This window comes from Myotis myotis, unplaced genomic scaffold (genome assembly GCF_014108235.1).
Source record: "Myotis myotis isolate mMyoMyo1 unplaced genomic scaffold, mMyoMyo1.p scaffold_m19_p_7, whole genome shotgun sequence".
Lineage (NCBI taxonomy): Eukaryota > Metazoa > Chordata > Mammalia > Chiroptera > Vespertilionidae > Myotis > Myotis myotis.
The window spans coordinates 9,293,970-9,321,162 of record NW_023416379.1 but is presented as its reverse complement, the minus strand read 5'-3'; the positions used below and the strand labels follow the sequence as shown (position 1 = coordinate 9,321,162).

The 27,193-nt window shown below is 42.8% G+C and overlaps 1 protein-coding gene across 6 annotated transcripts in view; it reads left to right on the top strand.

Annotated features, from left to right (window-relative positions):
* MTHFD1L (methylenetetrahydrofolate dehydrogenase (NADP+ dependent) 1 like) overlaps positions 1–27,193 on the top strand; it is a 159,947-nt gene that overhangs the window by 37,328 nt on the left and 95,426 nt on the right. For 4 of the 6 annotated variants that reach the window (XM_036316575.1, XM_036316572.1, XM_036316573.1 and 1 more), the window contains exons 12-19: positions 7,532–7,668; positions 9,119–9,165; positions 10,537–10,644; positions 11,925–11,999; positions 13,481–13,583; positions 15,965–16,041; positions 19,970–20,110; positions 24,715–24,783. In XM_036316575.1, the coding sequence (XP_036172468.1) occupies positions 7,532–7,668; positions 9,119–9,165; positions 10,537–10,644; positions 11,925–11,999; positions 13,481–13,583; positions 15,965–16,041; positions 19,970–20,110; positions 24,715–24,783 (757 nt within the window). Of the gene's footprint in view, positions 1–7,531; positions 7,669–9,118; positions 9,166–10,536; positions 10,645–11,924; positions 12,000–13,480; positions 13,584–15,964; positions 16,042–19,969; positions 20,111–24,714; positions 24,784–27,193 lie in introns of those variants that run through there. The other 2 variants (XM_036316574.1, XM_036316577.1) reach the window with 2 other exon arrangements.

Below are 27,193 nucleotides of genomic sequence, written 5' to 3'. Positions count from 1 at the left end.
GACTTTACCACTCTTTTACTAAGACGACCTGTTTACCAAACTCTCTTCCCCATGTACATCCATCGTCACACCTCTCGTGTCCATCCAGTTCTCGCCTTTGACATTATCTTGTCCATTTCACTTGGCCTGCCTTCCTTTGACGAGCAGTGAGTTTTTCCTTCCAGTGCAAAAGAAATTAGTCTCCACAAAATATAAAGTGTAACAAGTCGCTAATTCAGTACTTCATTTTTTTGTTTCTCATATTGTGTTTTGATCACCCTTGCTCTCCACTTCAGATTTTTTCCTTTTTTTTTTTTTTCAGGATAAAATAACAATTGAAAGTAAGATATTTTGTACTGAGCAGAGCATTTTTAAAAAATATTTCTTTATTGATTTCAGAGAGGAGGGGAAAGAAATATATCAATGATGAGAGAGAATCATTGACCAGCTGCCTCCTGAGGATTGAGCATGCAGGCCAGGCACGTGCCCTGACGGAATCAAACCGTGACCTTTGGGTTCATAAGCCTGATGCTCAACCACTGAGCCACGCTGGCCGGGCTGAGCAGGGCATTTTTTGTGTTCAACTTAGATTTTCCTATTCATGTCTTTACTGTTTCTTACAGATGTATTTGAATTATAAAAACTCACTATTTGTCTTTCTTGCATGTCGGAATTAATGTTGGGCCATGCACAGTATTTATGAACGGGAGCTTTTGCTTTTATTTTCCCCCTTAAAAAAAGAAATGCATTCCCTCGCTGAAAAATATGATAGAAAACAAAGGATTTCAAATATTTACTCAGTGTGACCTGAGGGAACATAGAGAGACCATATAAATTCCTCTGTTGTTTTAAATTTTCATTGCACGGGCTTGCTAATGATCTAGAGGCCAAAGCTGGAGGCACAAAAACCTCTTAACACTCAGAGATGTTTCTGATCATTGGACTTGACTCATCGTTAACTTTCTTTTCACATATTTAATTGCGGATGTTAGTGCTTTATTCCTTTTTCTGATTATAAAAATCATGCATACTCATTGTGAAAATATCCCAGAAAGTATAAACAAGAGAGTGAGACATCCCAGCTCCTAGCACCCAGAGGGAACAACTGTTAACATCTGAGACCATCTTGACACCGATAGTCACTCATGAATGAGGTCACTGACAGGGTTCTTCTGGGGGTGGCGGATTGTTCAACAGTGTGCGGTGCCCTGTCAGTCATTGCGGAGCCGCGTTATCGTTGTTCATGGCTACATACCATTGCACCCTTAATAGCCCAGATTCTTCAAGTGCTGGGAAGGGGGTCCCCGGCGGAGCGGGTGGTAGAAATGCCTGGGATGAGGGTGGGCTCCATTTTCCACATCTTCCCAGCACCGAGAAGCACTGCTGTGGCCCAGCCACTGAGGGACCAGCGTGTGTCTACTGCTCCGAGTACGGAGGCGGGAAAATGACCGGAGAGCATCTTAGGGATGTCCCATCATTCATTTAGCCAATTCTCTATTGCTGGGCACTTAAATTGTTTCCCGTTTTTGGCCGTTATAAACTGCAAAAATCACCAACCTTGGGCGTGCATATTTGTGCATTGGTCCAATACCTCCTTAGGAAAGATCCCTAGAGGTGAATTCAGTGTTGCAAAACTACAAATAAATATAAAACTACCAAAAAATCAAGATATCATGCATCATGTCACCTCTCCAAGGGTATCCTGATTGCTTCATATCTCCTCCCTCCATCCTCTTCCCCCTTCTCACCCCTCCTTGTCTCCAGCTCCTGTTACTGTTTTTGAAAGAGGAGTGGGCAGCCAGGGTCTGTCAGAGTCACTGTGGTTTTAAGGAATTCATATCTCGTTGCAGCATCTCAGGTGCCTGTGGCTTAAACCTCCTTCAGGCTGCCCGGCTCACTTAGAGTTGGACTCCCCACCCTAATGGGGTTCTTTCCAAGCTAGGCCTCCCCCTGCCCCTTCCTCCCCAATGTCACCTAGCTGAACTGCAGGAGAGCTCCATGCTGAGGGATGCTGCTCTGTCTGCAGGCCCCTGGGGCCAGGCTGTGAAGGAGCCAGCTGCCTGGGGGGCGCCTGGGTTCCTGAGTTGTCATTGCACATCTAGTCGGTTTTGCTTTACGCTTTTAATGCTTGATGCAAGTTTGTTGATAGTGAATAGGCAAACCTGGGTGTGGAGAACTTCCAAATTCAGCGTCTTATCCACGGATTTGCTTTCCTTCTCCCAGGCCTTGGGTGATCTTGGTGGTGGGTTTGCTGGCTGTCTCCCCCGTTTAGGGTAGGAGGACTTAAAGGAAAACGCAGAGGACGCGTTCTCAGTTTTACAAAGAAGGAAAGGTCTGCGGCATTTTCTCATGTGGAGTGGCCGTGGTTTGTCTGCTCTGGGCGCCTGAATATTGGAAATGAAAACACAAGCGTAGACATGACCCTTTTTAGCCAGGAACACAGAATGGATATTTCTAAAGCGAAAGCTCTGCCGGTGTTGTTACCAGGTTCCTTTCTGGAAGCCCTTCTGCCAAAGCCTGGCCTCCGGCCACACACCGGAGCGTGGCCACCGGCCTGGCCGGCTGGGGTTACAGCCCCCGGGGCCGCCCCCAGGAGGACTCTGCCCTGCGCCGTCTCTGTGTCTTCCTTGTGTGCAGCTGAGCTGAGGAAGCCAGGCTGCCGTGTTGTGGAGAGGAACGGAAATTATACCTGGATTCTCAAGTACAGCTCTGACCCCAAGAGATGGGTGCTTTTTCTGAAATTGTGGTATAAGTTCCCTGCTGAACAAAGGGCCCCCAGGAAGCAACAAAAATGAAACTGTTCCTTTCAGCCGCGTCGGGAAAGAACAAAAGCTGCCGGGGTGGGGTTTTGAGATGGTTTTGAGATAGAAGTGCATCTGTAGAGTGGCATGAAGGTGCCTGATAACATACACCCGCTGTGTTCTGTAGCAGGAACAGACCTCCCCTGTCGGCACAGCACATGATGCCGAAGTGAGTAACTGCCTTTGTTGCCTAATCGTTAAATAGCCGGGTGCTTATGATTAGCTTAAAGCACAGACATTTTACTTATAACCTAAAATGAGCTCATTTGAAGTAAAAATCACCTCTATATTTTTACTTTTGATCAAGTTAGTGATGGGAAAGTGACATTATCAAACCATTGTACACGCCTTTAGAAATACAATTTTTCCATTAAATGGAAACTTTTTCTGAAAGGCTTTTTTATTCTGAAAATAATTTTGGCTCATTGTATAAGAATTTAACGTAAAGAAGAGGAAAAAGAAGGAGAAAACAAAATTTCTCATTACCCAGAAGTGTTAAAATTGGTTAGATTTCCTCCCAGGGTTTTGTCCATGCATTCGTCCTCTTTGCACATTGAGATCATGCCGTAAATACCACTTCATGTCCTGCCTCTTTGTCTGAATACTGTCACATAAAGCTTTTCCCATGCTTTAGAGTTCAAACGCCCACGTAATGTTTAAATAAACTTAAAAAATAACAATATATTTGTTATTATACATTTCAGTTTATGTGTAAATGCGATTTCAATATATCAACAGCAGGATAACTATAAAACAGTAGATTAACATTTTTTTCTACTAGTAATAACCCAAATGCAGAACAGATTAATTCGCTTTAAAAAGCTATTCTTCAAACTTTAGAATTTCTTACTCTGTCAGAATCATCTGTATTTCATCAGCTACACATCGCATGGTATTTACACCTACACATCACTTTATTTGCTTTGCCTGACAAAATGAAAAGTATTGGGAATTGTTCAGGGAAGTATGCCAAAAGAATCTTAGGGGCTCTTGAGTTTTACATATTTTCCCAGTTACACTAATGAAAAGGAATTTGTTTGAGAACTTGACTCGGAGTGCAGCTGTAGGGCATTGGATATGTGTGCAGGAGCAGTCTCCATTGGCCCTTTACTGATTTCTGTGCAGAAGTTTCTAGAACTTCTCTGAATTGCTTGGACAGAACAGTTAAAAGAGAAACCCAAATCGGCCTGTGAAGAGACTGAGTTTCACATTAAAGAAAAGTTAAAATCTTTTACATCACTTTTTTTTTTTCTGTAGAGTGCCAAATACCTGATTGGATTTTTTTCTTTTCTTTTTCTTTTTCCTTTTTTTTTTTTTTTTCTATTTCAACTCCTTATTTTAGTCTGTGTAAAAATAACCTTTATTGGCTTTTCTGAGATGATGCTTTTCTGCCTTGGATAAGGATTTAAATATCTGTGAGTTTTCCTTTTATTTGCATTATTTGCGCAATAAAGGTATTTAGAAGAAACCACGACAGGACCTTTGAACTCTTTACCTCAGTCACAGGCAATGAAACAGCCCAATGGTCCGTGGAGTGTATCGTTAGGTAGTAAAAGGCTTGTAGAAACCCTTCCCCGGGGAGGATGCCTGGGATGAGTGATATATATTCGCATGCTGTTTGAGCATATAGTTGGCAATTTGTGGGTAGATCCATGGCTAATGGCAATAATGCTGTTTAACAAGATTCTAGAGTTTGAGACCAGTTCAAAGTTTTACCACTGCATAAGCCATGTCTTTGATCTTTGAGTAAGTGGTAAACTTCTTTCAGATCATGTCCAAGTTGGCACCGAGCACTTCAATAAATTTTTACTCTTGTTAACAGTAAACATTTATCTCAGAAAAAGCGTTGAAATTCCTTCGTCTACCGTTTTGTGCTGATCTGCACCTTACACAGGTGACTGGAATGCGATGAGAATGGGCATAATCCCTCCCCTGAGCAAGCTCATGGCCTCGCAAGCGAGACAGACATGTCAGGAAGCTTATAAAAATGCCCTCTGGAAAGTTCTAGAATAAACACATACTAAATGGTGTGGGGTATTAGAGGGAGCGGACCAGTCAGCTGGGGGAATTGAGGAAAATACTGAACGAAAAATCACAGTTCTGTCTCCATAAACCCTTAGCTCCTATAGGAAAAGAAAGTAGGTTGACATGGTGCTTCTTTTCTGTGTCAACCTGATAACTTGGAATCTGAGCTAAGGACATGGGGACAATAGTTAAACCACATTTTGATGCCATATGCAGCAATGAGGTGACACAGTTTTATTGTAGCTCTCCTTTTATTGCCCCCAATAAATACTTCCTACTTTCCGATTCTCCTGACTTGTAATCGTTGGCAGAAAGCTAAGCAGTCCTGTGTTTCTAATTAAGAGTTGGATGGAGAGCTGGAGTTTGGAGGAGGTCATCTCTGGGCGGGTCTGCTCTTGGCTGTCTCCAGCAGCTCTGTTAGCATATCCTTGGAACGGAAAATGTAATCCTTCGTGTGAAGTTTAAGTAAACCACAGATCCCTTTGCAAACAGTAAGTGCTCAGTTAAACAGAAAGTTCACTCAGAGCATAAACACCTTCCTGACTTTGAGTCTCCGTGTTGACCAGGTCTCATGTGGCAGGGAGAGTCTGAGGGGGACTTCACCAGGCTCCTCTCAGGTTGGCTCACCCGCTCCCTGCCAGCGACCTCCTTGATGCTAAATCCAGTGACCTACTTCTCGGTCCTCACTGGGCTTCAGACCTCTTCAAACTCGACACTGCCTTGGTTTCTTTCCAAGACTCCCTGTTGCTCCCTGCTGCTCCTCAAGGTTTCTTCCACTGCTCCTCCTTAGCTTCCTTCTGCTCTCTCTTCTGACTATTCCTTAGGAGAAAAAACCTTCTTAACAATTTTTTTATCTTTTTTCTTACTCTGTTCACACTCGCTGACTGATCTTACCCATTCCTATCCATAAAAATAACCATGTGATAATCAGCCTGTGTAGCTTGGTGGTTGAGCGTTGACCTCTGAACCAGGAGGCCATGGTTCGATTCCCGGTCAGGGCACATGCCCGAGTTGTGGGCTCGATCCCCAGTGTGGGGCATGAAGGAGGCAGCCCATCAATGATTCTCTCTCATCCTTGGTGTTTCTGTCTCTCCCTCTCCCTTCCTTTCTGAAATCAATAAAAATACATTTTTAAAAAATAATAATAACCTTGTGAGGTAAGAATATTTGACTGGGTTTGATTTCCAGTTCTAATTGTGTGACCTTGGGCAAGTTCCTTAAATGCCTTGTGCCTCCATTTCCTCATTTTTCAAATGGGACTGAAAATGATGAACCCAATGACTATAACACAGAGCCTAGCATATTAACCTCCCCAACCCCACCCTCAATTGTGTCTGGCTGTACTTAGTCATTTGTCAGGTCTCAGTTTAGATATTACTTCCTCCAGGAAACCTCCCTTGATGTTCCAAATCTAGTTAGATCTTCCTTCCGTGGGCTCTCATAATGCAATTTAACTGCCCTATTTCCCATTCATTGTAATTGCTGATTTATCTGTCCATGTGTCTCATTCATCATGAGCTCTGTGAGGGCAGTGATGGAATCCAGCTTGGACATCAGTGTATCCCCAGGGACTAGGAGCCTGGCACATAGTAGTACTTAATACATACTTGCTGAATGAATGGTTGATTGCATGACTCTGGTGGTCTGAGATAGTTGGGGATGATGTCTCTAAGGGTATTACTTCTTCGTGGTCACATCACTGGATTTTGCAAGTCAGAAAACCCGATCATCAGTTTTGTTGTGGTCGAGTATCCTAGGCAGCCTGACTCACACCATCTGACTCATAGAAGACAATATTGCAAGTCCAGATGACAGTTTTAAAAACTTGTCACAATGGTTAGAATAGGCTAAGGAACAGGTTTATGGAGCCTCCCATGGGAATGTAATGCACGCCTGTCCTATCACGTAATACTGTGATGTTATGTATGAACGTGTGATGTGATGTTTGGTGTTGGGTGTTGTAGCCAACAATACGCTCCCCAGTGCACAGGTGGTCTTAGCACACCGAGGAGCTTGGGACTTATTCTTTTTAACTATTTGAGGGGCTGTTGTAGGGGAGGGGATGGGGCTCCGTGTGTCTGACTCCAGGAGAGAGGAGGCTACACGAAGCAGACATCTCTTCCCGAGGGCACAGAACTTCCTCACTGTGAAAGCTGTCAGTCCAGAAGTGATGAGCCGCCTTAGGGCAATGAGCGCCTATTGCCGCTTGTTTTCAGACTCGGTGGGGACAACCCTGGGCACTGATTTCTAAAAAGGGAGGATGAGTGGGGACATAGGATCCCTTCTAATCCAGGGGGTTAAGCCGTGCCCACTCACTCACGGACCACTGAGGTAGCCCCTGTGCCCACATCATGTCCCCAGTCAATGGCCCTGAAAGAACAAATGCCAACTTACCCATTGGCAAGAAGTGACATGAGCTTAATTTTTGAAACCATTTGATGTAGGTTCTATGTGGCTTCTTGAAGTTGATATTATTAGCACCACTGCCAAATACCTTCTCTCTTTTTTTTTTGGTCTCTTGGTAAAATTGCGTCTGTATCTTGACTAACTTAAGCATGGCCTGTGTGGCGTGGGTAGACCATAATGGTTCAAGAAAACTGATTAAGTGACTTTAGAATGGTATGTTCTCTCCTCTGATTTGGCTTTGGTACCTTAAGTTTATTTTATAGGATGTCTAGGAAATATTATTAAATTTCACTATTATTTTTCTCCCCCTCCCAAATCAGGATCACGCCCACCCCTCTTGGAGAAGGGAAAAGTACAGTTACCATCGGGCTTGTGCAGGCCCTGACCGCACACTTGAACATCAACTCCTTTGCCTGTCTAAGGCAGCCTTCGCAAGGGCCAACTTTCGGCGTTAAAGGTACTTGATTTAAACAACTAGCGTATTTTTCAGAGCAAAATTGGGGGTAGGAATTTTCTTAAAGAAAAGTCTACAAAGAACATCATCAACGGATGTGGAGTTAAAACTTGTCAGAGGAACTAGTGCGTTTTATCCCTACATGCACCCCCTCCTCCATGCTCTGTAGGTGGAGGTCGCCCCGAGTTGGTCCTGCAGAGGGCGCTGTGGGGGGGGGGTTAGTGGCGCCCCCAGCCCAAGAAGCTGACCCCCTTGGTTTCCGTGGACAATGGTCAGGCTCTTGCTCAGGAGTCCAACCTTCAGTGGAAGTCTTCTGTTTCACCAGAAACTTCTTTGCCAAGCAACTTTGAAATTCTGCTATTTATATTGGTGTTTTATCATCCGACCATGGTGAAAGGTCTTTCCATTCATGCGGCTAGAGACCCTTCCCGTGGGAGCCCAAGCCTCACCCTTTTCGGAGTTGCTGTGTGGGGCCTGAGCAGCTCTGGGGCTGGCTGTGGACAGAGATGTGATGGAATTCCTCTTTGGACGTGGTTGGGCTGATATTTGGCACCATCCCATTCACTACTCTTTCTTCACTGATTTATCATGAAATTGTTCTCCAGCTCACTTTACAATAGCATCTATTGCTCTAATTACCGTTCGTTCTTGGCGCTTTGTCGTTTTTAGCAGTATTATATTTATATTACTCTTGTAAATATTAATAACTAGTAATTCATTAAGTCCTGATAACTCGTAGAATGTCATGCAGTGGAATGAACACTAGACTTGGAGCAAGAAGGCCGAGATTTTATTCATGGCTGCCTCTTACCACTGTGTGACCTTCAGCCAGTTATAACCTCTCTGAGCTGTGGCTGTAGAAGTGTAAAAAGTCATAAGCTAGGCTTACCAGGTTATTGTGAGGACCAAATGAGACAGTATGGAAAAAAACAGGATAAACTATAAAATGGTATCATTATCATTTTAGGAAAAATTAGTTCTTTTTAATGTAAAGGCTTTACAATTTTGAGGGATAAAGAGCATGGCAGATCTTATATATTATCATCTAAGATAAATTAAGTTTATAATGTGTTAGTCTGAGTTTATCAGACGGATATTTTTAGCCAAGTTTTTTGATACTTCAGTGCATGTGCAACTTAAATGAAGCATAGCCCCAAAGATATAATAAATTAAGAAAACCGCATGTTTGCTGCAATAACATTCGCAATATTATTTTTACCCTTTTTTAAAATGAGGAAAATGAAAGTCTTAAATTGCAGAGTTGGACATGGTGTGAGCTTTCCCCCCTCTTGTCCTACTTTGATAAATGGTTCATGTTTCCCACTGGCTGTTATTTCATCTTGGGGGTAGGTGACTCCCCGTTGGGTGTGAGGAGCCGTGTCCCTGGGGCTCTGTTCATCTGTGTAGCTGCCCTTGGTGACTCCTTTTAAACGGTGCCCGCTCTGTTGTTTAGGAGGCGCTGCAGGTGGCGGGTATGCCCAGGTCATCCCCATGGAGGAGGTAAGATCTCAAAGGGACACGTGTCGTGTGCCACTTTTTTTTCTGTGCTCCCATAAACACAGGCCCACAGTCCTCAACTCCAGCATCCTGAAGGCCCTGGAAACCAAAACCCAGCCTTGATTGTTATGGTCTCTTTATGGATTTTGTCTGTGCAGTTGGTATAAACCTTCTTATATTTTGCTGTAGAAATATTGTTTTTGATGAACCAATGTTGACCGACACCCTGCTTGGGGTGTTTTTTAAGTAAGTTATACGTACATCACATCACCTCTCTAAATTCCAAAAAGTTCTGAATCCCCAAACCCTCCTGGCCTCAGGTTCTGGATGAGAGGAAGCAGGCCCGTGTTGCCTATAAGCTAAGGTATAAACTATTATGGCATGTTCTCAATACTTCACATTATAAATATTATAAAATATTTGCACATATTTAATTTTTCATATTTTTAGTGATCATATATTTTGTTACAAAATCAGACTTTAAATACAAAATATAAATAGTTAACCTTCTAAGAAATGAAAGAAATGTAACTTAAAGCAGAACACCACTTTTTCAAATAAATTAACTTATTTTTTTAGCCCAAAGTTGCTTTGTTTCTGAAGTAACTGGTAGTGTTTTTCGGGTGGCACTTCCACCCTTTCAAGCAGCAATGTGGTGAGACCACCAAGTCCTTTAACCCCATAACTGCACTGCTGGAAACATTGGTTATTAGCAATTGATTATTTAAAAAAAAAACACAAAACTATTTGCATGTATTTTTGGAAGCCAGAGACTGCATAGTTTTGGTACTTTTCTCGATTATACAGCCCCTATAAATTGTAACTGTACATAAACAACGTTATTACATAATAATGAGGTGTTTTTTTTAAAGCAGGTAGCAAATTATAAGTATGCCAATTGTATACATATGACTGTGTATGCACATAAGACTAGAAGGAAATAGCAGAATTAATAGAGTTGTGAGAATGATATATTTTTTTGTTCTCGGACTTTGTGTCATATTTCCTGTTATTCTGTTGTTGCTGTTTATTTCATGCCCTGCCTCCTTCCAAAGTATATTTGTTAGGATTATCATTTTCTAACACACAAAACAATGCCTAAAAATGAAAATAAGGAAAACAGAATAAGGAAACCAATCACTAAGATATCAGAACCCTTCACTTTTATCATGAGAAAGAAAGAATTTGGGGCAGAAAGTCTGTTCAGGAGTTCTTTATTGTCAAGTGGCAAATGCTGACATTGATTTTCTGATTTAGGCTGTTTTATGGGCTCAGGATATGTAATTAGCATAATGTTTTATTTATTCAGAAAGTCCTTGAATACTGCCATGGTTGTTTAAAACAAGTAGAAAGATGTTTTCATTTCATGTGTAGTTCAACCTTCACTTGACCGGGGATATCCACGCCATCACTGCCGCCAATAACTTGCTGGCTGCTGCCATCGACGCAAGGATTTTTCATGAAAACACTCAAACTGACAAGGTAAGAAAGGTTTCTTGTTGGCTGTTTGGGGCATCTTGTCCTAGGACTCCTGGATTCTTAAGAAGTTATAAGCTCTCTGAAATTGTCCAAATTTTGTGAATTTATACATGTTCTTATTTCTGGGGGATAGGTTCTATATTTTGGTCAGATTCTCAAGTGAGTTTATAACCACTGCTAAGTTGTTGGGAGGGTTATGTCGGTTGTACTTTTTAAGCCAAATATTCTTTGAGACGAGCCTGTAGTTTTTAAGGTGGTTGGTGTGCCACTTCCCTTCATTCTGTCCATAGGTCTAATCCAGGGGTGGGCAAACTTTTTGACTCGAGGGCCACAATGGGTTCTTAAACTGGACCGGAGGGCCGGAACAAAAGCATGGATGGAGTGTTTGTGTGAACTAATATAAATTCAAAGTAAACATCATTACATAAAAGGGTACGGTCTTTTTTTTCAATAGTTTTATTCATTTCAAACTGCCCACGGCTGGTCTAATCTCCACTCTATACTAAGGGGGTTGGAGTGATAGCTCTTTAAGACTAATGTTACATGCATCTGTCCTCGGTGTGCTGTTAAAAAGGTCAGACCCCCTTCTCTGGCCTGTGTGGCTCAGTGATTGAGCTTTGTCCGATGAACCAAGAGGTCACAGGTTCAGTTTCTGATCAGGGCACATGCCAGGGTTGTGGGCTCGATCCCCAGTAGAAGACATGCAGGAGACAGCCAATCAATGTTTCTCTCTCATCGATGTTTCTCTCTCTCTCCCTCTCCCTTCCTCTCACTCTAAAATGAATTAAAAAAGGAAAATAATTTTTAAAAAGGTCACACCCGCTTGATGAGCTTCAGGTGCATGCACTCTGAGAGGCAAACCATACATCTGGAAGCGACAGGGCACCAGGTGCTAATTCCTCATAGACACGGACATGGGTAAAAGTAGGCGTTTCTGGCACTTTTATAGGGGTCCCGACTACCTCCAGTTAAAGTAACTTTCTAGTGAGTTATTGAAACCAAACTCAGATAAATATTAATTTGATAGTTATAAGGCTGTAGATGAAGAAACATCTATTTATGCAAACTCTTTGCAATGTGCATTATGTCAGATCGAGGCAGATTTATGAAAATGACAGAGCTTAAGGCTACATCGCTTATCATAGCCAAGAATTTTAATAGGGCCTATAATCTAAACAGTTTGGTTATGAATATAATGAACTTTGTTGTATCCTGTGACTTGTCCAAGTTCATGGTTGGCCCTTAAACTCCTGTGGCGTTTTATTTTTGTTTTGTGTTCTTAGTCTCTGTACAATCGCCTGGTTCCTTCAGTGAATGGTGTCCGAGAGTTTTCCAACATTCAGCTTGCTCGGCTGAAGGTAAGTTTCCAGGGAGTGGTTCTTTAAAAGGAAAATATCCTAGAGGAAGCAGAAGAATGGTCAGAGCCAGAAAGTTTGAACCTGGTTTGGATTTGGTTTTGAGCCACTCTTTGGGGTATGAAGCGCTACGGAGAGCACAGAACTGGAAGCCTGGGACCTGCATCCCACACCAAATAGCAGGGCGGACAAATCGGGCCTCAGGCTCTGCCTCTATGAATGAGAGGCCTGCTCTGCCGGCCTGGAGTGCCCGAGTCAGCAAACACGAGAATCTGCAAGAGCCCTTCTCTCTTGTGAAATGTCTTTAATTTCTAGGGAACGAGACACAGCCTTTTAAAATTCATCTATTTCAGTTTCTGTTGTAGCAAAATACTAAGCAATCTTTTTTTTTCTATATTTATTTTGTTGTTTTTTACTTGTCAATTACAGTTGACATGATACTAAGCAATCTTAATTCACATTACTATTTTCTAGGGCTCTTTGCTGCTTGTCCTACTAATCACATTCGTTTCCCCTTGCTCTTTTTCAGACCCTAGACCAGTGATGGCGAACCTTTTGAGCTCGGCCTGTCAGCATTTTGAAAAACCCTAACTTAACTCGGTGCCGTGTCACATATAGAAATTTTTTGATATTTGCAACCATAGTAAAACAAAGACTTATATTTTTGACATTTATTTTATATATTTAAATGCCATTTAACAAAGAAAAATCAACCAAAAAAATGAGTTCGCGTGTCACCTCTGACACGCGTGTCATAGGTTCGCCATCACTGCCCTAGACACTACCTTAATGGTATAATTTTTAGCCACTACCTGGTAATAATTGGTTTTTAAAGTTCACTCCTTTGCTTCTTACCACATTGGGTTTGCTGAGAATAACACACAACACCCCTTCCCCCCTGCAGCTACAACATAGATGGTATGTTGTCCAGATGCCTTCTTTATCCTTCTTCATTAAAAGCCACTGTCTCAGAATGCTTCCTTTGTAGGGACAGATGCATCAACAATTTCAATGGGTTCTTTCTCAGTGAATTAGAAACAACTAGTTTTGAAAACACAGACATTGAGTTTACTTGAATCATTGGTATTTGAACTGGAAAAGAAGAACAGATGAACTGGAGCATCAGCCGTACAGCCAGCGGTTTATGTCCCTTCCTGGCACAGCAAGGTGACCAGGGAGAGGGGCCCAGATCCTCGGCCAAAACGGCCCGTGCCCTCTGGGTACTGCCAACTGCCTTACATTTTCAGATCTGCCATGTTAAAGGGTATGTTACACATATCATTGCCTTCTGCTTACAGGAGATATTGGGTCTCAGGCGCTGATTTCTGTGAGTTGGCCTCGCCTACAGTTGACTCAGAATTCCAGTTCAGATTTTACAAAGGCTTTCCTAGTCATGGAGAAAATAAAGGAAGAGGGACCATTTGGTTACACCTTGCTTTCTGTTCCTTCTAATACATAGCGCACTTTTTATTCTTGGTCATTAGAAACTGGGAATAAATAAGACGGATCCCAGCGCACTGACAGAAGAGGAAATGAGCAGATTCGTCCGTCTCAATATCGACCCCCCCACCATCACGTGGCAGAGAGGTGGGTGCTGATCGCCAGGTCAGGAGTCGGCCATATCCCAGCTGACACTCCCCAAGTCAGCTTTGCAAAGGCTCGGTCTTCCTTCTTCCCATTGTCCGCCCAGCTTGTGTTCCATAATTCCTCCATTTATTTAGAATCCCATCCCTATCTCTCATCTCTGCCTCCTGTTGAGGAGGAAAGGCTGTGCCCCTTCAGCCAACTGCTCATCAGGGCTCAGTCACATCCACTCCCACGCCTTCCACGTGTCCAAGGAAAATTACTTCACTTTCTTCTTTATCTCTTACGGTGTTGTCCTATATTTTTTTAAAGTCTGTGTCTTACTCGCCCTCTCTATCCACAACATTAAGTTCTTCCTTTCATGTTCTTATCACCACTCTAAGTAGCTCTTAAATCTGTATTTTTCAGTTCTGAATTTTCTCTCTGAGTTTAGCGCATGCTTCCAGCCATTTGCACTTGACTCTGTAACACGTCAAGTGCAACACGGGGGCCTCCCCATGACCTCCGTCCTGGTCCCGCCCTTCCCGTTCCCCTCTTAGCTGGGACACTTCCCCCTACCCCCGCACTGCCCTCTGTGAGGGTGGGACAGAGGGAAAGAGCATGACACGTGGATTCAGGAGCCCCCAGTGTGTGTCTCCCCCCGGCCACTAACTCACTGCATGACCTTGAGCAGGCCACATGCGTGTTCTGGGCCTCAGGCCTCTGGAGATGGCAGTGGAGATGATCACATACGCTTACGGGAACGCGGTGGTAGCACTGATGGCCGAGGCGATGCCGAGGGTTAGAAGATGGGCCTTGTGGTCCTTCCTGCATGGTTCATCTGAGACCTGCCCACCACGCTCCCCGTTCCGCCCACCTCCATTTTTATCACGCGCCTGCTCTATTGCGGTTCCTTCAGTAGATAGTCTTGCTTTCTCTCCCATCCCCCAGTTCAGTGAGTCGGGGAACAAGAGGTGGGCACGGTGGGCAGGTCGGCTAGTGCCGTGTGCCTGAAAGGCAAGGTCAGCGTTTCATCCCCCGGGACCTCCCCATCCCCCCGTCAGTGTCAGGTTGTACATTTGGTAAACGATCTACATTGTCAGTGTGGACAGCTTGTTATTTGAAGCCTCATGCATTATTAGTGAAATCTCAGCCCTTCTGGCATTATAGATATGGTTTTCACTAAACCTAGTCTAGTTTTCACAATCAAAATGCAGATCGGTGCAATTCAAACAAGCCAATAAAAAAATGAGATTTGGTGCCTTTGCAACTCAGATTGACCTCACCCCCACACACACCCCTGACTCCTTTATTTTTTTATTGTGGTTTAATATGCCTGCCTCATTTTAACTATTTATTAGTGTGCAAGTAGTGCCATTGGATACATCCGCAAGGCTTACAGTGATTACACCATCACCACTATCTATACCCAAAACATTTTTATCTTCCCCAACAAACACTCTGCACCCATTAAACAATAACTCCCCTTCTACCAGCCCCAGGTAACCACAATAATTAGATAGCATCATAATCATATAGTAATTGTCCTAGCATATTTTATCATGCCTGGTTTCAACGTCCATCCATGTTGTAGCATATATCAAAAGCCCATTCCTTTTTATGTCCGTATAATGTTCCATGTATGTGCATGTAACATTTTGCTTTTTCATTCATCTCTCAGACATTTGGTTGTTTCCACCTTTTGGCTGTTGTGAATGATGCTGTATGTACATGGGTGTGCACTATCTGTTCAAGTTCCCGCCTTCTTTTCGGTTGGATATGTGTGTAGAGGTGGACTTGATGGGTCATATGGTGGCTCAGTGATTAACGTTTTGCGAAACTTAATTGCCTTCTTCTTGTGACTCAGGTTTCAGCATAATAGGTCACCCCTTCAGAAATGCTTTTCCTAACTGCCTCGTCAAAAAATGAGGCCTCGCCCAGCCCGTGTTGCTCAGTGGTTGAGCATCAACCTATGAGCCAGGAGATCACAGTTTGATTCTCAGTCAGGGCACATGCCCAGGTTGCAGACTCAGTCCCCAGTGTGGGGCGTGCAGGAGACAGCCAATCGAAGATTATCTCTCATCATTGATGTTTCTCTCTCTCTCCCTCCCCTTTCCTCTCTGAAATCAATAAAAATATCTATTTTTTTAAAAATGATACCTCACCCCACTGGTCCCCTGACCAGCACCGTCACCTCACCTTTATCTTCCCAGGGCACTTAGCACTGGCTGATACTTTCTTGTGTGTTAGATCCCTCCCTGTGTCTGCCCACTGGAGGGTCAGCTCCCGGGAAGCTGGGCCTCGTCTCTTACCTCTACTGCTTCCCCAGCCCTCAGAACACGGCCAGGCGCACACCCGGCAGCCAGTCCGTCCTTGACTGAATAATCTGTTCTCTTCTCTTTCAGTGTTGGATACCAATGACCGGTTCCTACGGAAAATAACGATCGGGCAGGCCAGCACAGAGAAGGGGTACTCCCGGCAGGTGCGTGGCCTGTTCTGCACAGGAGTGGCTCTGTTCTTAGTAGCCTTGGTTTACAGCGGCATAGATGCCAGTTCTCTGCTGTTCTCTTCTCCTTCCTCTCCTTGCGGTGGCCAGGGGTCTCCCACCTTCTCCAGTGTCATTTCCAATCCTCAGCAGGACTCGGGGGGGGTCGGGGGGCGGGAAGACTCCTGTGTTTTCTTCCCATCCTTTTCCTGTGTGGGTTTAGTTGTGTTTCTGGGATGTGCCGCTCGGGGTGTCCCTGGAATGTCAATCCTAACATATTTTATTGCAGACCCAACCCAGTTATTACTACAGCTGCATGACAACTGAAATTTGAAAACCTCAGGCACATTACTCAAATTTAAAAACCAAAGAAAAAAAGCACCTTGGCATTTGGCTGAATAGCCTGAGGAATTTGTAAGGATAATGTTCTATTACTCAAATCCAGAGAATGTGGAAGATAAATTATGATGTCCACCTTCATTTTAATAGGCCTCCAGTGTAGGGCCGTGGTGCTTGGGGAATATAAATTCATTCCATGAGTTTTTATCCAGGCACAATAGGCCTCTAAGGAATTTTTTTTTGGTAATAAACCTTATATTTTAGGACAGTTTTAGATTTATGACCTTTACATTGTTAATTTTTCGTAGTGAAAAAAATCACTTTTACTTCTAGTATAAAGAAGAGATGATTTTGACATTAAAAAATTAAAATCTTTAGTATGAAAAAAATAATGTACAAAAGCATTACAAGACCAGTAACAAACTGGAAGAGAGTATTTGCAATATGTATAAAACAAAGGGTTGATGTGCCAAACACAGAAAGAACTTGCACAAGGTAGTACTCACATATTGCTCTCATGAAGGCCTTTCCTGTCACCTACTTTAACACTGTTATAGCCGCCTGTCCCCAAGCTCCCTCTGTCCCTTTCTTGCTGTCCTGACTTATCGTGTTTATCTTCTGTCCCCTTATTAAAATGTGAGTTTCCTCAGGGCGGGGGTTTCTGTCGCTTGCTACTGCTGTATTCTCAGCGTATAGAACCTGGTTACATGGTAGGAGTAGATATTCGGTAAATATTTGCTAAGTAAGATATTAGAATAAATACAAGACAGTTTATAAAGACAGAAATAAAATGCCAATCAGCAATCATGAAACTGCAAATTAAAAAACAGTGCAGTATTATTTACCTATGAGCTTATCAAAGCATAACCCATTGGAGACTTTTTACAGGGTTAGTGGGTATATAAATTGGTGAAGCCTCTTCAAAGACAGTTTGTTAGTATTAAGTTTTGAAATGAGCCAACAGTTTCAACTCCAGGACTATAAATGTTAAAGAAAAAGGAGGATGTAGGGAATATTTTCATATGTGCACAAAACATCTTTGTATAAGGATATTAATTGCAGCATTTTTTGTAATGGAGGCAATTTTAAACAATCCAAACGTTTATGAGTAGGAGTGGTTACGTATCTTTGGTGCCTGCTTCTGTACAGATAATGTGGCAGTTGAAAATGATAAAGTATATACAGAGGGAGAGACATGGGGCTCTCATATCATTGTCAAATGGAAAGGTTAAAAAAAACTAAAAATTTTTTTGAAGTGAAATACTCAATGTAATCACCTTTCTGTTCAGAAGAGGCCAGCATACATGATCGTATATGTATATAAGCACATAAAATGGAAGCTGGTAAGATGTATACCAGCTTCTGACCTAGTTGTATCAGGAAAGAGGCATGGGGAAAAAAGCGGGTAGTAAGGAAGGCCTTTCACATTTTCTCTCCGTGTTTCTGTGCTGTGACTGGGCATTGTCACAGTATAAAATAGGAGAGATTAATAATGGCTATGATTTGAATGCCTTGTATTGATAGGCTCATTATATTCAGGCGCACATTCAGTTTGTACATCTGGTTTACAAATGAGATTTGTTTTATCTTGTAGTGTTTTATGTATTCGTGTTTTTAAGTAAAAAGGGATTATATTTAAAAACTTCAACTGCTTCTTTTAGACCATAAGACCCTGTTAAGGACATCTTTTTATGCCATAAAGGGAGATCTGTGTGATCACTTTTTAATGGCTGTAGAATATCTCGACTTGTAGATGTGTCATCCTGGATTAAGCAGTTCCCTGTAATGGACACCTAGGGTGTTTGCAGAGCTGAGCTCGCATCAATAAGCTGATATCCTCAAAGGTAACATACACACAGATTTATGTGAATTCTTAGAGATGGTATCCTTAGGACAGGTTCCCGGGCCCCTAATTTCAGAGTCAAAGAGGGCACAGATTTCAAATGTGGATGTGTAATGATTTCCATGTTACCTTCCAGAAAGGCCATGTGGATTCGCATCCTTGCCAGCATTGCTTAATGTCCTTTGTTTAACTGCTACGATATTTTCAATTTAATTTAAAAAGGTCCGCCACTGTGTCTATAGAGGCTTATGGCGTACAAATGGTTAAATTTGTGATAAACAATAACAATTACACTTACACCTTTATATGATTTAAAATGTTTTATTTGCAAAACAAAAATGCGTAGTCCTCTGCATCATTCAGTCAATAAAATAAATAACGATGAAATATATATCCATCCAATTCATTTCATTTTTTATATTGCTCAAGATATAAAAATTTGCAATTGTAATAATTACAAATGAAGAACTTGTACATGTGTTATAAATTCCACTTACTATGCAGGTAATATCTTAAGAGTATTTCTAGTCTCATGTTTTGATTAATAAGTTTTAATATTTTTAGTCACTTTTTTCTATGCACTCTTTATAATGGAATGGTGGCATAGAGAACCCTAACTATCATGCTATGAAAAATCACTTACGTTCAGAATGGGTTATGGGGAGAATGTAATAATTGAATGTAGTTGCATTTGACTTTCACCTAATATTTTTTTCACTAAATCAGTAGCTAATGAAATCTCACTCAGGAAGTAGCCAGAAAGCTCCTTGGTTCCTTCATTTCCTTTCTTGTCAGTGACGGAAATGGACAATAAAACTTTTCCTAAGGGCATTCCGCGAGGGCATAGCCACTTTCTCTCTCAAGCTGGACCGTGTCTGGTTCTCATGCCCCTTGGGAAGAGGGGAATTCAGCCGGAGCTTAATGAAATGGGTTGTCCAGGGGCTGCCTGAGGAGGAGGAGGAAGTGCAGGAAGTGCATGTTCCCGCGTCCTCCGGCTCCTGCTGGGCTGTGCAGGCGGGAGGCAGAGCCCGGAGAGGCCGCAGGAAGTGCGCACTCTCCAGCACTCAGTGCCGGGCACTTCCAGGGCTGATGTGGCCGCGCCCTGTGGACAGCTGGAAAGTGCTCCTGTGTCCTCTTTTGACATGGTGATCACACAGTCAGGCTGTCCTCGCTGCGGGGCTGAGCTCAGACTCCGGGCAACTGGCCTCAGGACTATCTCCTTTCACTGTCCGCTCCTCATCTCTCAAATGCCGCCCCCTCGGCCCCACGATGAGTAACAGCTCATAGAGTCCGCAGGCTGTTCATTCATTCGCCATCGTGTGCTTATTGGGTCTCACACAGCTCTCCACGCTGGGGATTCGGGAGTGAACCCTCCCCAGAGGGTCCCGGCCTTGATGGCACTTAGAGTCCAGTGGTGGAGACATGCATCAAACAGGTAATCACATGTGTAGTCATTAATTACACATCTGAAACATGCTATAGAAGCAAATAGTGCATGAGCTGTTGTAATAGGGACCCAGCCAGGCCGAGTCCTGCTCAGCAGAGCAGATGCAAGAAGCCTGCGGCCACCCTAGGAGTGCACCAAGCCCAGGACTGTGCGTGCTCTAGACGCTCAGAAAGCGTGTGCACTTGAGAATGGCCCTTCGAGGGTGATCCCCGGCCTGCGAGACCTTAATTGCTGAGCTACGGCTCCTGCAGACACGGCCCCGCAGCTCACCCGCACCTTTGCTCTTGTCATCTCAGGCACAGTTTGACATCGCGGTGGCCAGCGAGATCATGGCGGTGCTGGCCCTGACCGACAGCCTCAAGGACATGAAGGAGCGGCTGGGGAGGATGGTGGTGGCCAGTGACAGAAATGGGCAGCCCATCACAGCAGAAGATTTGGTGAGTGTGTCCATAGAGAGCTCGCTCTACCCGTTCTTTCCTGATTAGGAGGATGAAGGGTTCCTTTCTCTTATCCACATGCAGAATGGGAATTCAGAGAATTTCAGCACACGCATATTCCCCCTCACACGCCCGTTTGCTTCACAGCTTTGTAATGTTCTCACGGGCTTTTAGAACGTGCTTGTAATTGGTTGCAACCAAAGCACATGACATTTATTTCATAAGCTTTTCCCAATTCTTGCCAGTCCTGGCCTCTGCGCTGCCTGGGGTGGGGGTCATCCTGCAGCCCAGCCCGTGACTTTTTTAAAAAGTGTGACCTCTGCCCGCTTTAAATTGGGGGCAAATCCCCTTTCAGAGGTATAAGGCGGAAGTGGCTCCAGCGCACCCTGGCTTGTGTGATTCTGTGCCGTAGGTTTGGGTTTCACATCATAAGCGCAGGGCTTCCCCTTGCTCAGTGTTGCCCATCCAGCTCCTCTTGCAGTGGAATGATGCTGATTACAAAGCTTTCGGGGAATCCTGGCACCCCACTGCCTTCCTTAGTTCCTGTTCGCATTTGGCACGCTGATGGTTTTGTTTTTCTTTTTAATAACCGTCTGTGTTGTTAACTTAAACCCCATCGGTGGTACAGTGATTTCATTTGCTCATGTGTGTTTATAAGGACGGAGGTAGGACATATGCCTGTGGCACTGCGATTGTGCTAAGTTTGAGCTTACTTCCCCCATCTTGAATCGCATACAGTAATGGAATCTAAAACATACACTCCCAATTGGAAAACAGTTGTGGAAGGGGAAAGGAAAGTTAATATTTTATTAATTCCAAAAGCTTAGGACATTACAGGAACCCTTTGCCAACATGTCTTGATTACTTTTTGGCTGCTTTAGAAGAAATGGATCTGACTGACTTATCGCATCGTTCTTTGTCAAGTAAATTAAATGGAGATGTTTACATCAGCAGCTCTATGGAATGCTTAGTACAAATCTTAAAACGAAAACCCATAGCCAGCCTGCTGTAAAAGTTACTGCTTTTCAAAAATTGTCAAGACCTCTACATTTCTATCTAAACTGACATATTACAGTTTCTATATAAATATATTTCTCTGTATCCTATTAACTTTAAGTACCAACAAATATGTGGCAGGAGTGATTTGAAATTTAATCCTCAAATACTATTTCCCTAAGCTTATTTTTTTACGTGTGATAAAAATCTTGGATCTGGAACAGATTCAGAGTTTGCTCTCTTTAGTTATCTTTTGTGTCTCTTTGCGCACGTACCTAATCTCTGCAGATCGTGTTTCATTGAGTTGGAACTCTCAGTAGTTGGTCCAACACAGAAAATTAAGGGAGAACTTCCAGAGCTTCTATACTATCATCTCACTACTTTATGGCTTATTTTTTATTTGGTCAAAAGACTGTATGTATTGCAGTGAACGTTGGAATAGATGGCATGTAAAAGTTCCTGATAAGATGATTGATTCTGATAGTTTCTAGAAGAATATGCCCAAGCTCTCCCCTCCATGAACTTGGGATGTGGAACAGGTGACGTAGCTTACAGTGGGCGTGACAGCCCCAGAGCTGCTCTGGTGGTGATGGGGGTGTTTTGCATGGGTTTGACAGCAGTCAGCGTGTAGGGAGCAACAAAAGATGAGCTGTGACGTGGAAAACCAAGCAGGTGGGAACCCACCTGAGACAACCCAACAGAAACGTCCAGTGTCCTTCCTCCTGTAGTTTGTTGAGCTAGGTGTGTTTGGCCCGGGATTAGAAGCAAGGGTAGTGCGCAGAAAAGGAAACTACTGTTCTTCTCCCACAGGCTTTGTGCTATGAAAAGAGAACTGATTTCTTCGCGCCATTCCTGGCCAGCAGCTTTCACCGTCAAACATCTTAATGTATTTATAACAGGCAGGTTACATTTCTTGCAATGTATATTTTGTACAATCAGGTTGGATTTGTACAATAAATTGGGTTTCCTCATAAATCTTAAGTGATGAAATATTATGAAAATAGAAAAAGATCACATGAGAGAAAAGTCATATCATTGGTGATAGAAGAGGGAGAAAGTAATAAACTAATGCACTTTGGAGAGGTAAAGAACCTCTAGATTCTACCCACTGATCTGTTAAGAGCTGTTGCACACTATTTAATTTTTTCACGGCTACATTCACATGCATTTGCTCCTGGTATAGCCACCTAATAACTGACTAGTTTGTTGAAAGACACCCTCAGTCCCATAGAATGTACCACACCCCAAGTAAACGCTCATGTGAACTATGGAAAAAGGAAAAACGAAAGACACTTGCCCAGTGTCTTGAGAAAAGGTGGGAGGGATTTTTTTTAAAGCTTACCATGTGACCTTATTTGACACATTTTTTCCATAGTGCTTAGACTTCCTCCCTGTTGTTTCTTCCTTCTCCCTTCGTTTCCAGAAAAGGGGCCTTAGAGGGAGCCCGGCCCAGAGCTTCCTGGGACTGGAAGAGGGCAGCCTCGTTCTAGGCAGAGAGCATGAGACACAGAGAAGGAGAAGGCTTTTCGATGCTTCTGTTTTTGGAGTGCCTTCTCCGTCTGGATGAGAGGTTGAGAGATGGTGGGAAACCAGAATGGGTGCTTTTAAGACAGTTCCCTCTCCCTCTTTTCATGCCCGCTCTGGAAATAGCGTTGTTTCAGTTCTTGGTCTCATTTCTTCAGGCAATAGTAAAATGTCTGGTCATGAAAAAATAATGAGCATCATTGCCAGAAAACGACTTGTAGATGGCCTGAAAGATCTACTTCCTGGCAGACCCCTTAAATACCCTCAGGGGGGCTTTGAAAAAATTCGACTATTACTTCCCCGTCACTCTTCATGTCTTACTCGGTTGACATTCATTCAGGTGGGGAGAGATGGACGGAGGGCGCAGTGCTGTGTCACAGGTGGCCTGCAGGCAAGAGCAGCCTGTGGGGATGCCCACCTAGGGGACAGGCTGGAGAGAAATGGATCATCTTTTGTCAATCATCTGTTGCTTTTTTCTTTATAGGAGAAAATTTTTTTAAATTTATTTTCAGTTATAGTTGACATATAATATTACATTCGTTTCAGGTGTACAACATAGTGATTCAACATTTACATACCTTGTGATCACTACAATAAGCCTCGTATCTGTCACTGTACATAATTATTACTTTATTATTGACTCTGTTCCTTATGCTGCATATTACATCATCGCCATGACTTACTTTTCTAACTGGAAGTTTGTACTTTTTAAACTCCTTTTCCACCCAGCCATCTCTTGTCTGGCAGCCATCAGTTTGTTCTCTGTATCCAAGACTTTGTTTCTGTTTTGTTTTGTTTATTTATTTGTTTTGGTTTTTGGACTCCACGTATAACTGAAATCGTATGGTATTTTTCTTTCTCTGTCTGACTTATTTTATTTACACGATAGATCTATCCATCTTGTTGCAAATGTCGAGTTCATTCTTTCCAATGGCTGAATAATATTTCATTGTGTACATGTCCCCTATCTTCTCTATCTATTCATCTATCAGTAGACACCTAGGTTGCTTCCATATCTTGGCTGTTACAAGTAATGCTGTAGTGAATGTATGGGGTGCATAGATCTTTTTGAATTATTGTTTTCCTTTTCTTTCGGATCAGTACCCAGGAGTGGAATTGCTGGATCATATGGTAGTTCTATTTTTAATGTCTTGAGTAATCTTCATAATGCTTATTGGCTGCATTCACTTACATTCCCACCAACAGCGCAGGAGGGTTCTCTTTTCTCTGTATCCTCACCAGCACTTATTTGTTTCTTCTTTATAATAGCCATTCTGACCGGTGAGAGGTGGTATCTTGTTTTTTTGATTTGCATTTCCCTGGTGTTTAGTGATGTTGATTATTTTTCATGTGTCTCTTGGCTAGCTGTATGCCTCCCTTTGAGAAATGTCTATTTGGGTCCTTTGTTTTTCTTATGTTGAGCTGTGTTTTGGATATCCCTTATCTGATATATCATTTGTAAATATCTTCTCCCATTCAGCAGGTCGCCTTTTCATCTTGTTGATGGCTTCTTCCACTGTGCACAAGCTTTATTTTATGTAGTCCCATTTCTTTCTTTATTCTTTTATTACCCCTGCCTTTTAAAAGCGATGTCAGAGTTTACTGCCTATATTTTCTTCTGGGAAATTTATGGTTTAGATCTTACATTTAAGTTTTTAAACCATTTGAGTTATATTTGTATATGGTATAAGAAAGTAATCTAGTTTCATCTTTTTGCATATATCTGTTCAATTTTCCCAACACCATTTATTGACTAGACTGCCTTTACCCTATTGTATGTTCTTGCTTCCTTTGTCCTAGATTAACTGACCATATGAGCTTGGGTTTATGTCTGGGCTCTCTGTTCTGTTCCCTTGATGTATGTGTCTGTTTGTGTGCCAGTTCCATGCCAATTACGATAGCTTTGTAGAATAGTTTGAAATCAGGAACGTGATACCTCTGTGGCTATTCAGGTCTTTTGTGATTCCATATAAATTTTAGGATTATTTGTTATAGCTTTTTTTTTTTTTTCTTTTTTTTTTAATGCTGTTGATATTTTGTCAGATTAAATAATTGGTGTGGGGTTTTTTTTCTCTCTCCTTTAGGGGGTGACAGGTGCTTTGACAGTTTTGATGAAAGATGCAATAAAACCAAATCTGATGCAGACCCTAGAAGTAAGTGATTTTCTTTGTATAGAAATTGTTGAAAGTTTGCATTAATTGGATTGCTTGTGCGTCCCCTACAACATGAGAACTTCCAGCCAATATGAGCCTACAAGGAACATCGGAAGAATTTGGTCATCCAAAAAAATTAAAAGTGTACTTACAGATTCTTTAATATAATTCATATCTTGCCTATTGTAGTACTAATTGGCCAGAGTAAAAATTTAGAGATTCGATATCTTGTCTAATATTTCAGTAAGTTGTGTAGTTATGTTTAAATGTTTTCTCTTTTGCTTTTTTTTTTTTTTTGCTTAATCTCTCATAACAATTAGGTTTTGAGATTTTTTTTGTTTTTGTTTTCCCCAAACAAATGGTGAAAAGGGTTTTCCAGGAAAGTATGCTGTACCCTGCTCTTATAAGAATGCTATTTTTGTATATGACTTTCCTGCTCTCGTCTTTATTGAACTTAAATTTCCTCATCAAAACACCTGTTTTCATCCAGGGGTTTAGTCACTCGTCTTGCTCATATGCTGTAGTAATTGTCTAATTCCCTCCTCTTAGCTAAAGAGGGCCCAGGGTTTGGGTGCAGACAAGGAGGCAGTATTTGGGCTGGGTTGACAAAGCAGATGGTGGGGGTAGGGGTCTGGGAGATAGTGGTGTACTGGTAAGTGTTTTAACAGCCAGCTCTCTGGGTGAAAATGCCTAATTTGTAGCATTTGCCAATTTGGACAATTGTCTCACATTGGCCAATTTCTGGCTCCCTTCCAGAGGTCCCTGAACAATGGAGATGGGAGGCAATGCATGCCAGGAGTGGTGTGAACGTCTATTTGTCCTCAATCTGTAGTGGGACAAAGGGAGGTGAAGGTGGCCAGAGGGCAAGCGCATTGGGAAGACATATAACAGAAACACAAGCAAAATAACCATCCATTTATTCAGCTATTCAGCTGATACAAAGCTGAGTTTCAGTGTTCACTCTGCCGTTCACTAACTGTGACCTGTGTTTTCATAATCTCATTCTCCCTTTTCTCTCATGTAAAATGCTGAGAGTCCCAGTGGCTCACATACTCCACCGATGCTTGCTGCTATATGATACCGTACACACTTAAATACTGTTGTCTGAGAATTCCAGGGCTAATCCAAAGACATAAAACTATCTATCATGAGTGTGGCATTTCACTTTATCTACAGAAACACTTAGGAAAGTAACTCAGTAACTTCACCCCGACGTTCCTTCCTTCCTTCGGGAGCCCTTGCTTCTTCTGGCCTCTGACCCCACCCTCCTGGACCTGTTTGTTTGTTTTTTGTTTTTTTTTAATATACTTTATTGGTTTTTTACAGAGAGGAAGGGAGAGGAATAGAGAGTTAGAAACATCGATGAAAGAGAAACATCGATCAGCTGCCTCCTGCACACCCCCTACTGGGGATGTGCCCGCAACCAAGGTATATGCCCTTGACCGGAATCGAACCTGGGACCCTTCAGTCCGCAGGCCAATGCTCTATCCACTGAGCCAAACCGGTTAGGGTCTCCTGGACCTTCTTGATGGCCTCTCCTCCCTCTCCCCTGTTATCTTTCGGCTCAGCCCCTGAATGTCGGGAGGCCAGAGCCCTCACTTCTCCAGCTGTGCTCTCCCGGGTTACCAGCCATGCGATGACCCCACGCTCTGGTTCTCAACCTCCTGACCTCAGAATTCCAGATTTGGAGGTACAGTTACCAAGAGCCACTTGAGTGGGTAAAAAGCATTTCAAACTTAACAAATAAGATCTTTGATTCCCAACCACCTCCTACATCCTCCCAACCTGCTCCTCCCCCCAAACCTGGTCTGTTAGCGGTTCAAGCCAAAAACCTAGAGATCATCCGGAGGTCCCCCTCCTTCCCCCACCCTGCCTCCCTGCCTCCCCCCTGCCTCAGCTACCAGCGTGCCCACCTGTCACACCGCCAGCGGGTCTCACTTTATTTTTATTTTTTATTTTACTAGCTACATTTTAAGTAGCCTCATGTATCGGATGGTGCAGATATAGAATATGTTCACCTTTGTAGAAAGTCGATTTGGACAAAGCTCTTTTAGGGGTCTGGCAAGCAAATGGGTAATTGGCTTGAAATGTCTGAAAAGTCCATTATGGAGAATATCTATAGCTTTGTCATCATGAGGAACCAAGACAGTCCCTGCATTACTTTCCAAAGTGTTCTGTATATAAAGTGAAATGCCACACTCATGATGGGTAGTCTTATATCTTCGGGTTTTCAGACGCCGTTTTTAACCGTGTACGGTATCCCATGGCCGCAAGCATCGGTGGAGTGTGTGAGCACATGTGTCTGTCTGAAGGTCTAACAAAGAAAATGTACACATTTTCCCACTCAAACTCCATACTGGGGGTTCCAAAACCAGGGCTCCAGTACTGATTAACATACTGGGTGGCCTTC